The 20,542-nt window shown below is 45.2% G+C and overlaps 1 protein-coding gene and 1 non-coding gene across 2 annotated transcripts; both read right to left on the reverse strand.

Moving 5' to 3' along the window:
* Positions 1-12,520: 12,520 nt before the first annotated feature.
* Positions 12,521-18,097, reverse strand: dkc1 (dyskerin pseudouridine synthase 1). Its single transcript, XM_004084715.4, has 15 exons — positions 18,006-18,097; positions 17,225-17,277; positions 17,071-17,157; positions 16,464-16,555; positions 16,209-16,393; positions 15,483-15,547; positions 14,944-15,070; positions 14,538-14,668; positions 14,205-14,348; positions 14,013-14,133; positions 13,715-13,833; positions 13,531-13,634; positions 13,294-13,336; positions 12,871-13,023; positions 12,521-12,800 (listed from the first exon to the last, which is right to left on the reverse strand). The coding sequence occupies exons 1-15, from the start codon at positions 18,019-18,021 to the stop codon at positions 12,741-12,743; spliced, it is 1,500 nt and encodes a 499-aa protein (XP_004084763.1). The 5' UTR covers positions 18,022-18,097; the 3' UTR covers positions 12,521-12,740.
* Positions 13,900-13,976, reverse strand: LOC111946895. The gene has a single exon (XR_002872708.1). It is a non-coding gene; the product is annotated as a small nucleolar RNA SNORD83 (small nucleolar RNA).
* Positions 18,098-20,542: the final 2,445 nt, after the last annotated feature.

Consider the following 20,542-nt stretch of genomic DNA (forward strand, 5'->3'; position numbering starts at 1 on the left):
TCATTGGAAGGACCCTGAAGGACCCCGAGAACATCCGGCAACCCGAGAACATCCGGTACCCACAACGGCCATGTGCACAATGTTAAAGAAAGGTGAAATGAGAGAATTTCAGGAACTTAAAGACACATATGGTCTAATAAAACAGGACCTATTCAGATATATGCAAATGCGAGACTACTATGAAAAGTGAATCAAAACAGAGGAACACAAAATACACCCAATAATTAAGACATTTATACAGGCCTACAGTGAAAATATTCCCAAAGTCATATCCGTTCTATATAAGCACCTTATGGAATCAAAAGTGGGGTCAACTCTATATGTCAAAGTAAAATGGGAAAAGGATTTGAGAGAAAAAATCTCAGAGGAGATGTGGTACGATATGTGGAAAGTTCACCAAACCACGACGCAGTCCCTAAATTGGCGAGAAATTAGTTTTTCACGTCTGATGGCGCCGCGGATGGCTGCCTCGGTGCTGTGCTCTCTCGCACTTTTTTCCCTTTTAGCGTTGCTCTCCGCTCTCCCACTGCGGTTACATTCAGCAGAGAAGAGCTGTTGCACATCGGGCAGTCCAGTGCCGGACTTTTTAATCCTGTTTTCACTCACACGTATGTTTTTTTGGAGATCCTGATCGGAAGTGCAGCAGCCCTGTGTGGACTTATGAAACGGCGTCAACGCGGTAAGCGGGCAGGCGAGTTGGTCAAACGGAGGCAGCGTTGTTTACGCACCGCTCTACCAGCCATACACCTAGGAAACGTCCGCTCTCTGGCCAACAAAGTGGATGAACTGCTGCTTCTCCTAAACAAAAACTCGAATTTTCGCTGCTCCTCCGCCCTGTGCTTTACTGAAACCTGGCTCAGTGAACACATCCCGGACAGCGCACTTCACCTGCCGGGCTTCCAGCTGAAACGCGCGGACCGCAACACCGCTCTGTCGGGGAAATCTAAGGGAGGCGGAACGTGCTTCTATATAAACGAAGGTTGGTGCACAGATGTCACTGTGCTAAAGAAGACATGCAGCCCGCACTTGGAGTCTTTTTTCATAAGCTGTAGACCATTCTATTCTCCCCGGGAGTTTTCCTCGTTCGTGCTGGTCGGTGCATTCCACCACAGGCGTGCGTAACAGAGGCGATACAGCAACTCGCTGACCAGATCACAGAGGTTGAAAGAAACCACCCTGACTCTCTGGTGATTATACTCAGGGATTTTAACAGAGCAAACCTCAAGGTTGAAATAAAGGACGCATATCACTCTGTTTCCCGCGCTGCCCTGGGACTCTCCGACCACTGCCTAGTCTATCTTATCCCAACCTATAGCCAAAAGCTAAAATCAGCTAAGCCCATAGTGAAGACTGTGAAGAGATGGTCAGATGAGTCAAAGATGCAACTGCAAGCCTGCTTTGACTGCACTGATTGGAGTGTCTTCGAGGCTGCTGCCTCAGACCTGGACGAACTCACTGACACTGTCACATCCTACATCAGTTTCTGTGAGGACATGTGTGTGGAGACTAAAACCTTCTCCACATACAACAACAACAAACCATGGTTCACTGCTAAACTGAGGCAGCTACGTCAGGACAAAGAAGAGGCCTACAGGAGTGGAGATCGGGACCGGTATAAGCAGGCTAGAAACAAGCTAACAAAGGGAGATCAAGGCTGCAAAGAGGTCCTTCACTGCAAAGCTGACGGACCAGTTTTCTGCCAATGACTCTTCTGCAGTTTGAAAAGGCCTGCAGACCATCACCAACTACCGGAGACCATCCCCCCGCCCCTCAGACAGTTACCACCTGGCTGAGGAGCTTAACGACTTCTACTCAAGGTTTGAAAGATCACCACCTTCCCCCTCAGCCACCATTTCCATCACACAGGATCTACCTTCAATCCCAACCTCCCCCACACCTGCCCCCTTATCACTCACTGATCATCTGCTAACGAGATGTGCATCAACAGTTACAGAAGCAGAAGATCAGGAAGGCTCCAGGACCCGATGGAGTCTCTCTCTCCAGCCTATAAGGCTACGTTCACACTGCAGGGCTTAATGCTCAATTCGGATTTTTTGAAAAAATCTGATTTGTTTGCTAGACCGTTCACATTTCCAAGTAAATCCGAACTTTTGTGATCTCCGGTGTGACCGTGACATGACCCAAACGAGACCCGCATGCGCAGAAGCCAGAAGAATACTCAACGGTGAACGACGTCACTTGTTGTTTGCAGAGCCAACGTTAACAATGGATGTCAACAACAGTGTTGTCAAAAGCGGAGCTCTTTTTGTAATATTAAATTTATTTTCACGAAGGAGCAGCACAATTACAATCTTCTCATTTTAAGAAGGCATTGGAGTCGGGATCGTCTGTACCCACTGTAGTGGAAGAGGAATGTGCATGTGTTGGGGCCGCGCCCCCGCGTGTGTGTGTGTGTGTGTGCAAGCGCGTGCCGCGATAGAGAATAGGGGGGGGGGGGGCAGTGTGTGCGCGCATTCATGTTGTGTGTTACGGAGGAAAGAGGGCGGTAATAAAAGAAGGTTTCCCCCAGAATAAATGCTATGGACTCTCTATTAACCCATTCCGGAGAATTTAAGGATCAGAACAATTCAATTCAATTTTATTTGTATAGCCCAAAATCACAACAACAGTCGTCTCGATGGGCTTCGAAGAAAAACATGAAATCAAAAGGATCACGAATACAAAGAGTTCAATAGAAAAATACTAAAATGAACTAACAAACTGACTAAGCTATACTGGCATCCCTGCCCTTAGACCCCCCTTAGACCCCCCTTCTCTGTAAGGAATAACTCCTAAAAAAAACGGATTCCGGAAAAAAACAAGAAACCTCAGGGGTGTCCACATGAAGGAGGGATCCTCCCCCAGGACGGACAGGCGATTTACCAGAACTCTTAGAGAAGAATTAACTTATCTAAATCTACAACTACATATTTAAAGTCCAGCAGACGAGCTTCATCCAGACGGAGTTGTGGGGACAGTCAAAGGCGCGAGTCGAGCCGGAGACAGGAACCACAGCCAGGTGTAGGAGCAGGAGCAAAGGCGAGGTAAACGGTCAGGAACTGGAGCATGGATGAGCCAACAGGAGTCTGGAAGAACTCCCACTCCCCAGGAGGGGAAAGAGGGAGAATACATGAATCACTGCAGCAAACAGAGTCATGGAGAACTAAATGATGAATAATGATCAAGAATGGAGAAGAGAGGAAGAGTAGAAGTAGATGAGAAAAGAGGACAGAACCCCAGAGCACCATAGTTACCCCAGCTTCAACTTCTAGCAGCCTTTTAAAAGAAATAGTTATTATTAAGTTTAATTTAAACAAATTAACATTAAGTTAAATAATCTAATCTAGCCACAGGGGTTGCAAGCCAGTTGCCTCTGTGCCGGTCCCAAGCCCGGATAAATAGAGAGGGTTGCGTCAGGAAGGGCATCCGGCGTAAAAATTGCCAAAATAACCATGCGAATCATCCACAACACTTTAGACATACCGGATCGGTCGAGGCCCGGGTTAACAACGACCGCCACCGATGCTGTTAACCTACAGGGTGTCGGTGGAAATTTGACTACTGTTGGTGGAAGAAAGAGGGGAGGCAGAAGGGCCCGTGGCCAGAGAGAGAAGGGAAAAGGCAGGAACATAGGTTTGAGAATAGGGACTCTTAACGTTGGCACAATGACAGGGAAAGGCAGAGAGCTGGCAGACATGATGGAGAGAAGGAAGGTAGATGTACTGAGTGTGCAGGAGACAAGGTGGAAGGGCAGCAAGGCACGTAGTATTGGAGGAGGATACAAACTGTTCTATCATGGTGTTGATAGGAAGAGAAATGGGGTAGGAGTGATTCTGAAGGGGGAGTTTGTAAACAGTGTTCTAGAGGTGAAAAGAGTCTCAGACAGGATGATGAGCCTAAAGTTAGAAATTGAAGGGGTGATGGTGAATGTAGTCAGTGGGTATGCGCCACAGGTTGGCTGTGAGTTAGAAGTGAAGGAGAGATTCTGGAGTGAGTTGGATGAGGTCATCGAGAGTATCCCCAGAGGAGAGAGAGTTGTTATTGGAGCAGACTTTAATGGGCATGTTGGTGAGGGCAACAGAGGTGATGAGGAGGTGATGGGCAGGTTTGGTGTGAAGGAAAGGAATCTGGAGGGACAGATGGTGGTGGACTTTGCAAAGAGGATGGAAATGGCTGTAGTCAACACTTACTTCCAGAAGAGAGAGGAACATAGAGTGACATACAGAAGTGGAGGTAGGAGTACTCAGGTGGACTACATCCTGTGTAGACGAGGTCATTTGAGAGAGGTTAATGACTGCAAAGTGGTGGTAGGAGAGAGTGTAGCCAGACAGCACCGCATGGTGGTGTGTAAGATGACTCTGGAGGTCAGGAAGAAGAAGAGAGGGAAAACAGAAAAGAAGACCAAGTGGTGGAAGCTACAGAATGAAGAAACTTGTGAGGAATTTAGGCAGAAGTTGAGACAGGTCCTGGGTGGTCAGGATGAGCTTCCAGATGACTGGGAAACTACAGCAGAGATTATCAGGGAAACAGGTAGGAAAGTGCTAGGTGTGTCATCTGGAAAGAGGAAAGACGGTAAAGAGACTTGGTGGTGGAATGAGGAAGTACAGGAATGCGTCCAGAGGAAGAGGTTGGCTAAAAGGAAGTGGGATGTAGAAAGGACTGAGGAAGGTAGACAGGAGTACAAGGAAGCGCAGCGTAGAGTGAAAAGAGAGGTGGCAAAGGCCAAACAGAAAGCTTACAATGAACTATATGACAGGTTAGACACAAAGGAAGGAGAAAAGGACTTGTTCAGGCTAGCCAGACAGAGAGACAGAGATGGGAAGGATGTGCAACAGATAAGGGTGATTAAGGACAGAGACGGAAAGGTACTAACAACCCAGGAGAGTGTACAGAAAAGATGGAAGGAGTATTTTGAGGAGCTGATGAACGTGGAAAATGACAGAGAAAGAAGGGAGGAAGATGTGGTTGTTGTGGAGCAGGAAGTAGCAGAGATTGGAAAGGATGAGGTTAGGAAGGCTCTGAAAAGGATGAAGAGCGGAAAGGCCGTTGGTCCTGATGACCTACCTGTGGAGGTATGGAAGTGCTTAGGAGAGACAGCAGTGGAATTTCTAACGAGTTTGTTCAATAGGATTCTAGAGAGTGAGAAGATGCCTGAGGAATGGAGGAGAAGCGTTCTGGTTCCGATCTTTAAGAACAAGGGTGACATGCAGAACTGCAGCAACTATAGAGGAATAAAGTTGGTGAGCCACACAATGAAGCTGTGGGAAAGAGTAGTGGAAGCCAGGCTTAGGAAGAAGGTGGAGATTTGTGAGCAGCAGTATGGTTTCATGCCCCGTAAGAGCACCACTGATGCCATTTTTGCTTTGAGAATGTTGTTGGAAAAGTACAGAGAAGGTCAGAAGGAGCTGCATTGTGTGTTCGTAGATTTAGAGAAGGCGTATGACAGGAGCTGTGGTACTGTATGAGGTCGTCTGGAGTGGCAGAGAAGTATGTCAGAGTAGTTCAGGACATGTATGAGAGAAGTATGACGGTGGTGAGATGTGCTGTAGGTCAGACAGAGGAGTTCAAGGTGGAGGTGGGACTACACCAAGGATCAGCTTTGAGTCCTTTTTTGTTTGCTATGCTGATGGACAGGCTGACAGACGAGGTAAGACAGGAATCTCCCTGGACAATGATGTTTGCGGATGACATTGTAATTTGCAGTGAGAGTAGAGAGCAGGTGGAGGAACAGCTAGAGAGGTGGAGGTTTGCTCTGGAAAGAAGAGGCATGAAGGTCAGTCGTAGTAAGACAGAATACATGTGTCTGAACGAGAGGGATCAAGGTAGAAGCGTTAGGTTACAGGGGACTGAGGTGAAGAAGGTGCAGGAGTTTAAGTACTTGGGGTCAACAGTTCAGTGTGATGGGGAGTGTGGAAAAGAGGTGAAGAGGCGAGTGCTGGCAGGTTGGAGCGGGTGGAGGAAAGTGTCAGGAGTGTTGTGTGACAGAAGAGTGTCAGCAAGACTCAAAGGAAAGGTGTACAAGACAGTGGTGAGACCAGCTCTGCTCTATGGGTTAGAGACGGTAGCAGTGAGACAGAGACAAGAGGCTGAGATGGAGGTAGCGGAGATGAAGATGTTGAGGTTCTCCTTAGGAGTGACCAGGTTAGACAGGATAAGGAACGAGTACATCAGAGGGACGGCTCATGTTGCCTGTGTTAGCGACAAAGTCAGAGAAGCCAGACTGAGATGGTTTGGACATGTTCAGAGGAGGGATAGTGGATATATTGGTAGAAGGATGTTGGAGATGGAGCTGCCTGGCAGGAGGGCAAGAGGACGGCCAAAGAGGAGATATATGGATGTCTTAACAGAGGACATGAAGTTGGCTAACGTTAGGGTAGAAGATGTTCATGATAGAGTGAGGTGGAAAAGGATGATTGGCTGTGGCGACCCCTGATGGGAAAAGCCGAAAGAGAAAGAACATTAAGTTAAATAATCTCTGAATACTAACTAGTCTGACAATAATCCTGTCCACAGAGGAATGTTTTCAGTCTAACTTTGAATGTAGAAACTGAGTCGGCCTCTCTTACAGGGAGGAGGAGGAGGATCGCCTCGGGTCCCCTGCGCTTGAGCACGGTCGGAAAGGGGAGAAAGAAAAAAAAGTTATCGCGGGAAAGGTTCAACACCACACTCAAAAACTGCCCAGTTGCGATAAGAGCCCTGGAGTTTGGCCTGAATAGAGCGATTACCCCAAATATTAATCCAATCGAGGATCTCCCTTCCCTTCCACTGACTGGTCTCAGCAGCATCGTCCACCATGGTTAATGCTTACGTTCTCGTTCCCGCCTACTTCAACGCAGAATGATGACGTTTGTTGCGTGTCGATGACGTACAGTTCGGAATCAAGTCGCCTGGCCGGTCAGACGGCGATCGCAATTGAAAAGAACGGCTACAATTCGGAATCAGGACGGCAAACCCACGGGGCCTGGGTCGCAATTGAAAAGATCGGATCTGTGTCATTCAGACTGTCATGAAAATATCGGAATTGGGTCGTTTCAGCCTGCAGTGTGAACGTAGCTTTAATGACCACAGACCACCTCGGTAGTCATGAAATCCTTTGAACAACTGGTGCTGAACCACCTGAAGGTCATCACAGAGCCTCTGCTAGACCCCCTGCAGTTTGCCTACAGAGCAAACAGGTCAGGGGATGATGCAGTCAACATGGCTCTCCACTACATCCTGCACCACCTGCCTGGACTCTGCAGACACATACACACGAGTTCTATTTGTGGACTTTAGCTCTGCATTTAACACCATCGTCCCAGAGCTCCTCTACCAGAAGTTGTCCCAGCTTGCCGTGCCCCCCCCCCCCACACACACACACACACACACTTGTCAGTGGATCATCAGTTTCCTCACCGACAGGAGGCAGCAGGTAAAACTGGGTCGCTTCACATCCAGCACCCGGATCCTGAACACTGGCGCCCCCCAGGGATGTGTTCTCTCCCCTCTGCTCTTCTCCCTCTACACCAATGACTGCAGATCAGGAGCCCCCTCTGTGAAACTCTTGAAGTTTGCAGACGACACCACAGTCATTGGGCTCATCCGGGACGGTGATGAGACTGCATACAGAGGAGAAGTGGAGCAGCTAGTCCTCTGGAGCAGCCAGAACCCCTTGGAGCTGAACTCACTTAAAACAGTGGAGATGACAGTGGACTTGAGGAGGACTCACAATTCTCAACAGCACTGTCCCCTCAACAGACTCACACAGGTTCCTGGGGTCCACCATCTCACGGGACCTTAAGTGGACCGCTCATATTGACTTTGTCCGGAAAAAGGCTCAGCAGAGGTTGTTCTTCCTCCGACTACTTAAGACGTTCAACCTCCCTCAGGAGCTGCTGACCGTCTTCTACACGGCAATAATTCAGTCTGTCCTGACCACATCCATCACGGTCTGGTTTGGTTCAGCTACCAGACACGACAGGAACAGACTACAGAGAATCATCAGATCTGCTGAGAGGATTATTGGTTCCAGCCTTCCCCCCATTCAGGACCTGTACCGATCCCGTGCCAGGAAGCGGGCTGGCAGGATCGTAAAAGACCCCTCTCATCCTGGACACTGCCTTTTTAGCCTCCTCCCGTCAGGGCGACGCTTTAGGATACTGCGAACCAAAACCACTCGCCACAAAGACAGTTACTTCCCCCGAGCTGTCACTCTTATGAACTCCTGACTCTGGACTACTCAGGGACACTGAACAACCACAAATGTCAAAGTGGAATTACTGCTGCTGCATTTTTTGACTTTTCTATTTTAATCCATTCCTTTATTTAGTTATATTTATTTATTCATACAGCTACCTTCCATCTACCTTCTTTTTATCATTTATCTTTTTATCATTTATTCTTTTACCTTGCTAGTTTGCACGAGAGCACAAGTAATCAAGTCAAATTCCCTGTACATGCGCTGTACTTGGCAAATAAAGTGATTCTGATTCTGCTTGGAAAAACCAAATAAGATATTTAATAACACCACAAATCAAGGGTAAACTAATTAAAACTCAGCAACTCTGCTGGAGAACCTTCATGGATAAGGACTCAAATCAGACACATATTTTTTGGGAATGTGAGAAAATAAAGCCCTTCTGGGTCACCACCCATTCTGCTATATGTGAAACACTCAGGTATAATATACCCCGAACCTGTCTTGTGATGTATCTGGGTTATTTGGAGGGAACATTTCTGAAGGACTGGGAAAAATGGTTCATGTACAAAACAAGAAAAGGTTATGACATATAGTTAACATTGTGATCAGTATCCTGGAAGGGAGGAAAATTTCAACCTGATACCTTCTTGTACTCATTTTTTATTTTCTTTTGTTTTTCGTTCAATAAATGCTGTTTCAATGCTTCTAACTTTGTTCATGTGTTTAAAAACAATAAAAAGATATTTGCAAACAAAATATATATATCAGGAGCCAAATGATAGCACAGGAAAGAAACTAGAATAACAGCCACAAGGAAATTTGTTTAGATATTATTTTAACACCTACCGAGGATTGTAATCTTTTCAGTGAGGAATAATATAAAATTTGAAATTCGTTAATAAAACCTGGGAAGGAGGGCTTGGAACCTCTCCACTTGCAACAGTGGATGTGGTATTTTCCCAAAAGTAAGATGATATTAATGATATTTGAGAAAGAATAATCTATATTTTCCATAAACAGCAGGACATCAGAAATACCAAAAGTGGGAATGTTTGGTTTTAAATTAATCCAATTCCTTATGTGAGTCCAGAAATCCTTAGAATAACTACATTAAAAAAAAAACAAATGTTCCAGAGTTTCCTCATTTGAGTTACAAGAAGTGCAAGATTTCACATCAAATTAAAATAATCTGCTTTGAAGAATTTCATAGACATGATAATATTCATTAATTATTTTGAAATGAGTTTCTTTAATTTGGGGCAAAACAGGCCATTTAATATACTTTGAGTGTCTAACAGAGATTGGCTGTTGGAATAAGAGAATGATCTAAAAGAGGCTCGATCATGTACATGATAAATTCTTTTATACTTGTTTAAAAGATTGTTATTTAGTTCGAGATCTAAGAGATCAAATCCATTTATCTGTAATTTTGGTAATGAGATAATTGTTCTATGAGAAGTTAAAACATTGTTCTTTATTAAATGAATCAAAGCAGCCGGAAAAGCTCGACATACTTTTTTTAAATTCTTTAAGGCTGCAGGTTTGATGGTATTTATCTATAAAAGGAGAAAAAGTCAATAAATTACCGTCACTGTCAGTTAAATCTGTAACAAAAACAATGTTCCTGTCAAACCAATCCTGTTTGAATATAGATTTCCAACCAACTAATTCTGTTCTATAATTCCATAATGTTGATCCATGAGGTAAAATTGTGATTAAATATCATTTTCCAAAACTGAAGAACCTGTTTATGGAAGTTGGACAAAATGAATGGAATCTTGTTGACTTCAGAATCACATTTCAAAAGGAAGTCTATGCCTCCTAAATGTTTAAAGATGGATGTTGGAATATGAAACCACATGGAGTTATTATCAACCAGAAGAGCTTTGAAAAAATTAATTCTGAAAGTACCGACCATAGCTTCAAAGTCTAGAGCATTGATGCCACCATTATCATAACTTTTGACCAGTTGGGAACGTTTGATAGAATGTGTTTTGTTTTTTCCATATGAATTGAAAAATAATAGAGTTAACTTTCTTAATGTTTGGAGGGGATTTGAATAAAGAATAACAGGGATAAATAATCTTAGAGACGCCTTCTGCTTTGGTTCACAGATTTCTCCCAAAAATAGTCAAATCTCTTGTCAACCAAAGAGTCAAACTTTTCTTTATATCAAACAATCGTTTTGTAATGTTGACTTCTTCCCTCCTTATTGTGTTTGTAGACAATAATACACCCAGATATTTCACTTCATGAAGAACCCTAATGGCTTCAATAGTTTGCTGCTGACACAAGTGAACGGGGAGGATTTCACATTTTGAAATATTTAGTTTGAATCCTGATACTTTGGAAAATAACTGAATCCTGCTTAGAGCTTTAACAACCTCTGCAACGTTTTTTTGAAGTAAAGCACTATCATCTGCAAACTGACTAATTTTGTAGTCAGTTGGGCGACAGTTTGTAGTCAATTTGTAGTCAGTTTGTAGTCAATTGGGCGGAAAACCGGCCAATCTGGCAACACTGGTCAGCGGCCGTACACACTGAGAAAGCAGTGACGTCATCGCCCCGCCTCCCCTCTGCTAATGCTTTTTCGAAATGAATATTGTGACAAAGTGCGCAGGGTGGATGTTAAATGCAAATGCAATCCCATCTTTGCATTTTCGCTTTAATTATGACACAGAATAAACGATTTTAAGTATAAAATGATAAAGCATTTTGAAATATTGCTTTTTCTTTTTAATTTTGAGTCAAAAAATGCAGCTTCATTTTGAAAATTAAAAAGCATTTCTGTTAATCCATTTTAATTGTCAAATTATAAATTTCTAAATGAATTATGCTACACATTTACCAGAGAACGTCTTGAAAATGAAATGTCAAATACCATTTTCATTTTAACTTTAATTAAGTGACAGAATAAGCTGTGTTGAGGAAGGAAATGAAAAAGCAAACCACCAAAATGGTGGTTTGCTTTTTCATTATATTTTTGAGTCAAAAAATGCAGCTTCATTTTGAAAATGAAAAAGCATTTCTGGTTTTGACTTTGCTTTTTATTTATGCTACAGAATCGCTTCCATATGCAGCAGGGCTGAAGACAGAACAGTTCACTGTTACTAACTTGGTCTCCTTAGGCAGAAGGATGAGGGTTCAATTCCCACTATGTAACTTTGTAACAGAATAGTTTGGTTGTATTTGTAAATAAACTAAGTTTTTCCAGAGAGGGAAACATCTTCACCTCATGAGAGCAAGGAGCTGCTGCTCTAGTTTAGACAGAATATCACAGTGAAAGAGAAAAAGTAAAATAGAAAAAATAGAAAATCTTCCAACCTGAAGTTCAGCTTCTGCAGTGAGACTCTGATCTAAACAAAAAAGCGAAACGTCCTACCTCAACGCTGGACCGCAGCTGTCCTCAGATCTGACATTAATTACAAACGGATTTGGCTTGGCCTCGAGTATGACCTAGACAGCGCCCTCATGTGGACGGATGAACACATTACAGAAAAGAAATGAGCTGCACAACAGGGACGTTCGGATCTTTGGCAGGTCAGGTACTGAATCTTAAAAAGGGGCACGTGGAGCACTAACCCTACATTGTTAGATGCTGCTGCTAAGTCTACATTTTACTGCTGCAGTGCATCAGTTGTGGTTGCAGTCGCCTCAAAGATTGGACAGCTCATCAAGACAGAGGACCAGAACCAAGCTGATGTTTTCAGTGATAACTGCATCATCTGAACGTCTGGATTGGTGTCATTTCCTCAAGGAATTAACAGCAGGGAGGACATCCCTCAGTGTGATTTCACTTAGACATTGTTGTATGTGAAATTGCATGACTTGGGGGGGGTCAGTTAGTCCAGGTGGTTTTGGGCATGGCCTCTCACTGGTTCCATCTCCTGACCAGCTGTTTCCTCTCTGTGGGCTTTCACTGCATCACTGCTTCTTCTCTTTCAGCGTTTGTCTCCTTAGTTTCCATCAATCAGTTTTTGGTGGGACAGTACCTTCCTCTCTCTCCCTGCTTCTACCTCGTCTGACCTTTCACTGAAATCCACATTCAGTGACTTTATCAGCCAAACTCATCCATACCGAGGTTGTTACAAATTGACCTAAAAACTATCAGAAACAAAACGGGTTCATGCCCGTCGGGTACATACTTCAGCACCTGCCCCCCCTTCTTGCCTCGTATTGAAAAGTACCCTTTTTCTTTAAATCAACATGAATACATTTGTGTTGAAGATACAAAAAATGTGGCTACCAACCCCTAGTGTTCCATCTAACCCATTTTCTTGTAATCCAGGGTTACGGCAGACCACAGATCTTTTTTTTGGCTCACCAGTGCACCATTAACTGTTCAGTTCCAAACAGAAAATTTATTTTATTTTGCCATAAAAAAGTAAAATATTTACACAAGAATTTGATCACTTCTATACAAAAACTCTTCTGCTTCTGAATGTTGTCAGCATGAGGTCGTTTCTGCAGGCACAAAACACGCCATCCCCACAGACGCCATGACACCGCCACAGACTGCTGAGGCCCATTAGAAGTTCGGACAAGCCCGTTTATGACATCATCACTCCGAGCCAGGTTCTTCTCGTTTCTTCTTTTTTTTTTTCTTGGCACTTTCTGTGACCTGTAGGAAAGGAGACTGTTCAGAGCTTCTGGATGGTCCAGCCCATTGTGTTCCCTCGTTTATTACAGACCTGATCTTGCACTGTGTCCGTCTCCTGTGGCTCCGCCTCCTCCATTCTGGACCGCTTCTCCTTTTTCTTTTTCTTCTTTTCTTTCTTCATCTCCTCTGGGGACGCGCTCGTGGGCGCCGCTTCGCCATCACTGCCTGATGCCTCCCTTTTCCTCTGGAACACAAAAGGCTGCTTCAAGCCACATTCGCTTCCTTTCACGTGGACTTCATGCAGAACAGAACCCAGGTTTATAGAGTTCCTGCATCATGTTCCACAGAAAAAACACTTCGCTGCATATAAAATAAGATATTCTAAATAAATCCCTTGGAACCAAAATCCAACTTTTATGGGAAAAGTTTATTCAGCAAAAACTGACAAATTAAGTCAAATTGGAAAGTTTAAAGCCGAACTGGAGCAGGTGACCTTTAGAAGCAGATCTTTTACCTTCACTGAAGAGTCAGGAGCTTCTGCTGCTGCCACTGAGACGCTGTGGAAACAGAACTCTGTTAGTTTGGCAGGTGATCAACACAGTAATGTCCTCAGGTGGGCTTCATGACACCAGTGCTGGAAGAAGCTCCAACTGAGAGTTTCTGTAGCAGAGCGACTCCCTCCAGGAGCACGGCAGCTCAGAGAGGGATAACTGTCTGCAGGTCAGACGGACTGCTCCGCCCACCGCCATACCTGTAGTCCACATAGTGCTCTTTCCAGTCCTGTGGCGTGCTGCCGTTGGGCTTTCCATGTTTGTCCAGGAGACCCTTTTGAATCATCGCCTTCTTCTGAGTCGCCTAACCAGAAACAGGTTGGTTGGTCTCAACCACAACTTAATAATCCAAGAACCAGCATGTAAAAGCAGGAAGTGTCATACCTTTGGGCCCAGACCCCACTTCCGAGGATAAGTGTCCCGCTCCATGATCACCCTTTTGATCTTTGCCACAAAGCCGTGGTCACATGTGGAGATGACGGCCGTGGTCATCAGGGCAACAGCTGGAGAGCAGAAAGCATTTGTCACTTATGTCTGCTTTATCCAGGAATCGAACGTTTGGACCGACAGGCCATCAGACAAGGGTGATAGATAAAAGGTCGCCACGGCCCGAAGGCTGCTGCAGCTTCTCTAGTCATCATGTGGCCTGGACACACCTGTACATGTCCTTCACAAACCTCACCTGTGCAAATGGCTTCTCCTTTGGTTGTTATGACAACAATGTCCTGGTTAACCTCGATGCCGTCTTCATACCTGAGCACACCTGGCAGCATGATTTTTGCTCCATAACAGATGGCGTTGACCTACAAAGTTGTGTTGCATCAGACCACACTGCACCGCCTCAATGCACTGAAAACCTTCCAGGAAGACTCACCGAACTGTCCTTCATCACCAGCCGCCGGTGCGACACCAGCAGCTTCTCCAGGGGGAAAATGACCCTTCGCAGGTACGTCTCGTCCTTGTTGTGGTCAAACTGCCACTGCGCGTCTAGAACGTCGTGCATGGTTACCATGTTGTCCTGGAAGAACACAAGCCCTCAGCGCAGATGTGGCAGAAGAAAGACTCCGTAGTTTGGACACACACCGCACTTCAGATTCTCAGCTGCCGTTAATGTTCCAGAGTCTAATTTTCAGGTCTGCACCAAGCAGCAGAGCTGCACTCAACACTCTGGACAGGTGACTTCACACCAACAGGTAACAGGGCTGACCTTCTCCCCCAAAACGCCAGATCGGACTCTCCTCAGCTCCTGCATCTGACCGCCAACGCCGAGGAGCAGCCCCAGGTGCACACACAGAGTCCGGATGTATGTTCCTGCTTCACAGCTCACCCAGAAGATGCCTGCAACACAACAGCAAAGCACGGCCGTCACCACACATCAGCGACTGAACTTCCAACTCCTAAAGCAGCCGCAGGAACCAGCACTGGGGGGCTTGGTGGGTCCTGTTTGTGAACAGCAAACGCTCCAGGTACTAAATCTGAAGTTCTCAAGCTGATAAACTTAAGTCCCAGGAGGTTCCAAGGTCTACTTTATCACCTGTCCAGGTGAGTTTCATCACAACCATCAAAGTGACGGATGGAGCCTAATATACAAAGTGGCAGTGCCGGGTTCTTACCCAGCCTTCGTTCCGGGTCATACTCTATCAGTTTGCTCTCATAGATGGTCCGGACTCTAAGCTGGCGCTTCACAGCAGCGATCAGTGGCGGCCGCTGGAATAAGGCTCCTGTAAGCGTTTCCAGTGCCTAAAATACATCAAATGATAAAAAGGGAGTAATGTTAGGGTTTACGTCATTATCATTTGCTTACACGCCATTATCACCATATTATTGTCTCAGTTCCATATTTCAGAAAGAAAACAATGACCTGAAATGTTCTGATTACACAAGAATATGTTGTTCCTGATTAAATGACCCACATTCATGTCTGCAACCTTCAGTTTTCAATACAAAGAGGCTCCGTGCACAAAATGAAACCACTTCTTTGTTTCATTGTATTTCATGTATGTAACAATTCTCTTTTTGTTTGCAATAAAAAAAAAAAGAATTGAAATAGGATTTTACTCTGGAGGGTTTAAATGCAAGACCTTCCAGAACCTCAAGCCTCAGCCGTGTGTGCTTAAGGCAAGCTCTTACTGGATCATCAGGTCAGACTTACCCGGGCCAGAGCGTGCTGGTTCTCCACTGCATTGTGCAACCGGACGATCCCCACATACTCTTTACCTGCAACACAGAACAGTCAGGCTTCAACCAATCAACGGCTCCCAAATGGCTCGCAGCTAAAGGAACCAGTGCTTAGGTGAAGTGGGCCAATCACACAGTGCTGGCAGACTGAGGATCGCCCGGTGACAGAAGCAGATCCTTGTACTTTGACTCTGTAGCGGACCCATGGTCACATGGTGTCTGCAAAGACAGACGTCAGGCCAGCTGACTGCAGCAGCCAGGTGTGCGCGCACAAAAATATTCAGCAAACGTCCTGACGTGGACCAGGGCGGTCAGAGATGGCCTGCTGCTGAAATGACCCCCGTGCTTCCATATGCGTTACTAAAGCATCAGCAAAAGGTTTGATTTCGGATCATCAGTATCCGTTTTTTGTCTTTTCATTTATTAAAGCTAGAGTGTCCTTTTCCATCTTCATTGTCTGGACTAAAATTCACAGTTTTAGATAAAGCAAAAACTAAATAGAAACAGATTTGTGGGGGTCTGGTTTAGATCAGTACGGATGAAGTGGAGGGGGACATTGAAGAGAATGAAGAGTAGAAAAGCCTTTGGATCCTCAGCTCTAGTTCTGGATCAGACCCATCCCCTCTCAGGTCTTAGTGATTGTAATCTGCCAATCAGACCTGAAGCCCAAAACCCAGCCAGACACCCTCAGGACCCGTACCTGCACTCTGCTGCGATTTGACCAATCGTGTGGCACGGTCTATACACACAATCAGGCAGCCAGTGACCTTGGGATCCAGCGTCCCACTGTGTCCAGTTTTCTCCACTCGCAGAATCCTACGAATCCACGCAACCACCTCATGGGATGATGGGTTGGCTGGCTTGTCCAAATTGATGAAGCCAGACCTTAAGTAGAGGAGGCAGTGTCATTATGCAATCTGCGTCATAGCATTGACCCTACGCAACGTGAATGTACCTGACGTAATCTGCAATGTTCCTCTTCAGGGGGTTGCTGCCGTTGGGCAGGGGAGTGTAGTGGCCCGTCCGCACATTCAGCTTATCGAAGTTCTGCCAAAACAGGAAACAGTTTGAGGTCGATGTACCAACCGAAGCGAACACCTGGCGTTAAATCCTGAATTAGCTTTTTGTCTAAGGGAGAAACCAACCCCAGTACCAGGTTGCCCAAATATTCTCATGCCCTTTGACCCCATGCTGGTACTACTTTTTCGTAACATACTCTCCAAAAAGTAGCCATCTGAATCACTGCCGGATAGTGAAGCCTGGACCACATAGCCATTTTTTTGTTTGCTCACACATTTCCTGTTTCAAGGCGGCGTGTGATCAGAGCAGAGCATCATCTTGACAACAGTCTGGTCGCTTCCACCTCTACACGGTCACCTCCTATAACCTGGCAGAACGCCAGGTCACAGTTGGTGACCAGCAGAGACCAGGCCCCAAAGATGGAGACGGGCAAAGAAACGCCAAGACTGCAGTGCTCAGAGAATGGATAAACTGCTTCATCATGTCACACCAACATTGCCAACATGTCACATGACCCAGGCAGGGGTCGAGGTGGAGCTGACCTTGAGAAGGAGGGGCCATTGTGATGTGTTTAAAGATGTTGCCTTGGACTCTGGCTGGATGAAAAAGTCAGCACTCCTCTGGATCTCCTGGAAAACAAACAGTCAGCTCCAGCAGATCCATGAGATTACCTTTACTCCAGACAACATCACTCACCCCAACTTCTTCATCGCAGACTTTCTTCCCTTTCTTCTTTTTAACAGATGCTACTGCAGAAACACGGAACAGCAGATTAGTGGAGTGGCGTCCTAAGAACACCATTTACCTACTGTGAAGCATGGGGGTGGAAGCATCATGCTTTGGGGCTGCTTTACTGCTAAAGTCATCTCAATGGATCCTTAAAAATCTTGAATTCGTAGATTTTTGTCTCGAATCATCAACAAAATCTTTGACCGTTTTGGAGACCCCGCAGGTGGAAACGTTTGCACTGATCGTAAACCGGTTAGAACCGGTGCAGACATGAAACGGAGCCACGTTTTACTGCAGTTCGGCTCTGATCCGTTCGACCCAAAAACTGTCATATAATAAACTAGTCAGAACCTAATTGTGTTTCCCATTTTGATTGTGGCGCGCGCACATTTGAATCAAACAGGTGTTTGTTAAAAACTAACGACTTATTCCCAACGCACGTGGCGTTTCCTGCACGTCACGTGGACTGGAAGGACCACGCGGGGCGGGAATCCAAAGAAGCGCTCAACCCCTGAAGTAGCAGACCTCCAAAAGCGAACCGAATCTGACCCGGTTTATCGTGTAGGCCGCCCGGAGCAGGACGCACGTGGCGCGGTTCGGCCTGCTTTGGTGCGCGGCCTGCTCTGCAGAACGCGCCGCGCGTGCGATGGGAACTGCGTCAGTAACGCCGTGCGGGCGTGTTGATTTTGCATTAAGGGTAGCGGTTCTGATTCTGGCAAAACTTCAGAACCACGTGGGTCGCCCTTACCTTCAACCTCCGCCATCTTCTTCCAAGTGACTGCGTGCGAGCGTCCGCCTTCTTATTCTTTGGTCTACGAGCACCGGAAGACGATCGAGCCACATCCGGGGCGGGGCTAGAGAGCTTTTGGATTTCCTCTCATGTATTGGGATTACCGAAAAACTAGTTAACCAGGGTTTAGGCTCTTTATTCATCCAGAGTCTCGGGCACTGACAAACTCTCAGAAAAGGAATAAGACTTATAAAATAAGAAGGTTATTTCCCGAACTTCCAACCCAAAGAGACACTTAATGAATGTCATTTATGAAGATCTGTTTCTGAAGGAAACTGCTGTAGAAAATGTATGTTTTAATATCTTATTCTTCATTATGTTACAGCTTTATCTTTAGTGTGAAGTGAACTCATCAGGACTTATTCTCCAGTGACCTTCACTTGTGCTTTGTAGTTGCAGCAGCAACTAGGACTTCTTTGTGCAAATCTAGGAGTTTCCAGAGATGGAATAAATATGTCATGGACTACATTTCTACTATCTGGGTTGAACATCTTATCCTAGGGAAAGTGTTCAGATTCCTGTTCTCATGTGGAGGATGAAGCTGACCTCTGATCACGTGCCGGTGATGGAGTATCCGTTTGGCTGGTAGGATTTATTTGGACCAGATGAGGACTCTTGATCGTTGGATTGTGTGCGCCGGTGAAATAATAATAATAATAATAATGGATTAGATTTATCTGCGCTTTTCAAGACACCCAAAGCGTTTACATTGTGTCCATTATTCATTCACTCCTCATTCATACTTAGTGATGGTAGCTACGGTTGTAGCCACAGCCACAGACTGACAGAGGTGTGGCTGCCATTTCGCGCCTACGGCCCCTCTGACCATCACCGGGATCATTCATACACATCCACACACCAGTGGAGCCACACTGGAGGCAAGGAGGGTGAAGTGTCTTGCCCAAGGACACAACGACATTTTGGCTGGTGGGAGCGGGGATTGAACCGCCAACCCTTCGATCATTGGACGACCCGCTCAACCACCTGAGCCACTGTCGCCCCTTTGAAAGGCGAGCGGATCTGGAGTTGGCAACCTTCAGCTATTGGCCGGTGGAAGCACAAGGGATACCGGCTGACGAATCAGAGTGTTCCGGGGCGGAGATCCAGTGGTCATGATGTTTTCAGAAGGAGGAGTGTCAAACACATGTTTAAAAGACTGTTTTGGACGGACTTTACTGTTCTTAGGAAAATCTACGATTCGCATGTAATTCGCATGTAACTTGTGCGTCAGTAGGTCTTTACTTGAGAATCCAGATATATCTGCATTAATGTTTAATCTGTGCTCTAGAACTATTGTCAGGGAAATAAACTTCGTGTATTTTTAATCCGGTTGAATCCTTGTTTGCTTTACCACTCTCGTCTCGACTACTGAACATGCATGGATGGAAAGAACTGAAAAGCAAAGATTTCTTTCCTACACTGCTGAGACCAGAATGAAGTTTCCAAGCTCCATTTAATAATAATAATAATACATTACATTTAAAAGGGCCTTTCAAAACACCCAAGGACACTGTATAGGTTCAAAAGTAAAACACAGTAAAATCACAACATTCCTTCAGATTATGTAACATCTGGAATCCTTCTACCAAACAGAAATAAAGATCTCTGATGTCATTTAATCTGCACGTCCTTTATTCAGAAACAAAGAGTTATGAGAAGAAAGAATTTTTGAAATCTGCGACAGACTGGCGACCTGTCCAGGGTGCCCCCTGCTCCGGCAGCCCCGTGACCCCGAAAGGGAATAAACGGAAGAAAATGAATGAATGAATTAATGTTTGAAATCAGAGCAAAAACCAGCGTATAAACCAGTATTAGTCAAAATGGAAACAATATTATTGCCATCCACAATACTTCACAGCCCATGTTTTAACAAAAATATCAAGTGTACATGTGAGCTTGTAAAAACTAAACTCGATTCTAAACCTAGCCACCAAAAGTCTCTTAAAAGTACACATAACATCGTCTGACCCAACCGTACCCGATTTTTCTTCGTTATCCACACCGCCAACTTAGCCTCCCCAGAAAGAAAATTCCCCAAAACATGGAGTCCCTCGCCTTTTGGCTAAAAATTATGACCCATAAATAAAACAAAGAAATTAAAACTGGTCCCCCAGCCCCTGAAAAATGAACTAAGAAAAGAAAAAAGTCGCGTCAGACGTTGACAGGGCAAAAAAAAGATGTTCCACTGTCACAGTAACAACCCTAAAGATTTGGAATGAAAATGCAAATATTTCATCTCTGTACACCACAGGATGTCCTTCTTCTCATTCATGTAGACAGGGAAGTGCTGGTCCTTGCCTTGCTTGATAGAGTTGGACCTGGTTCAGCTTTGATCATCATAACTGGGATTTTTGGAATAGAATATAAAAATAACAGTTTACAGCATTGATCCACGGTCAGTTACAACTCGGATATCTTCTTCTTTTCCTTTGAGCTTTTCCCTTCAGGGTCTCCACAGCCAATCAGCTTCCTCCGTCCGTCTCCTGCATCCTCTA

This window comes from Oryzias latipes, chromosome 22 (genome assembly GCF_002234675.1).
Source record: "Oryzias latipes chromosome 22, ASM223467v1".
In the NCBI taxonomy this organism is placed as follows: Eukaryota; Metazoa; Chordata; class Actinopteri; order Beloniformes; family Adrianichthyidae; genus Oryzias; species Oryzias latipes.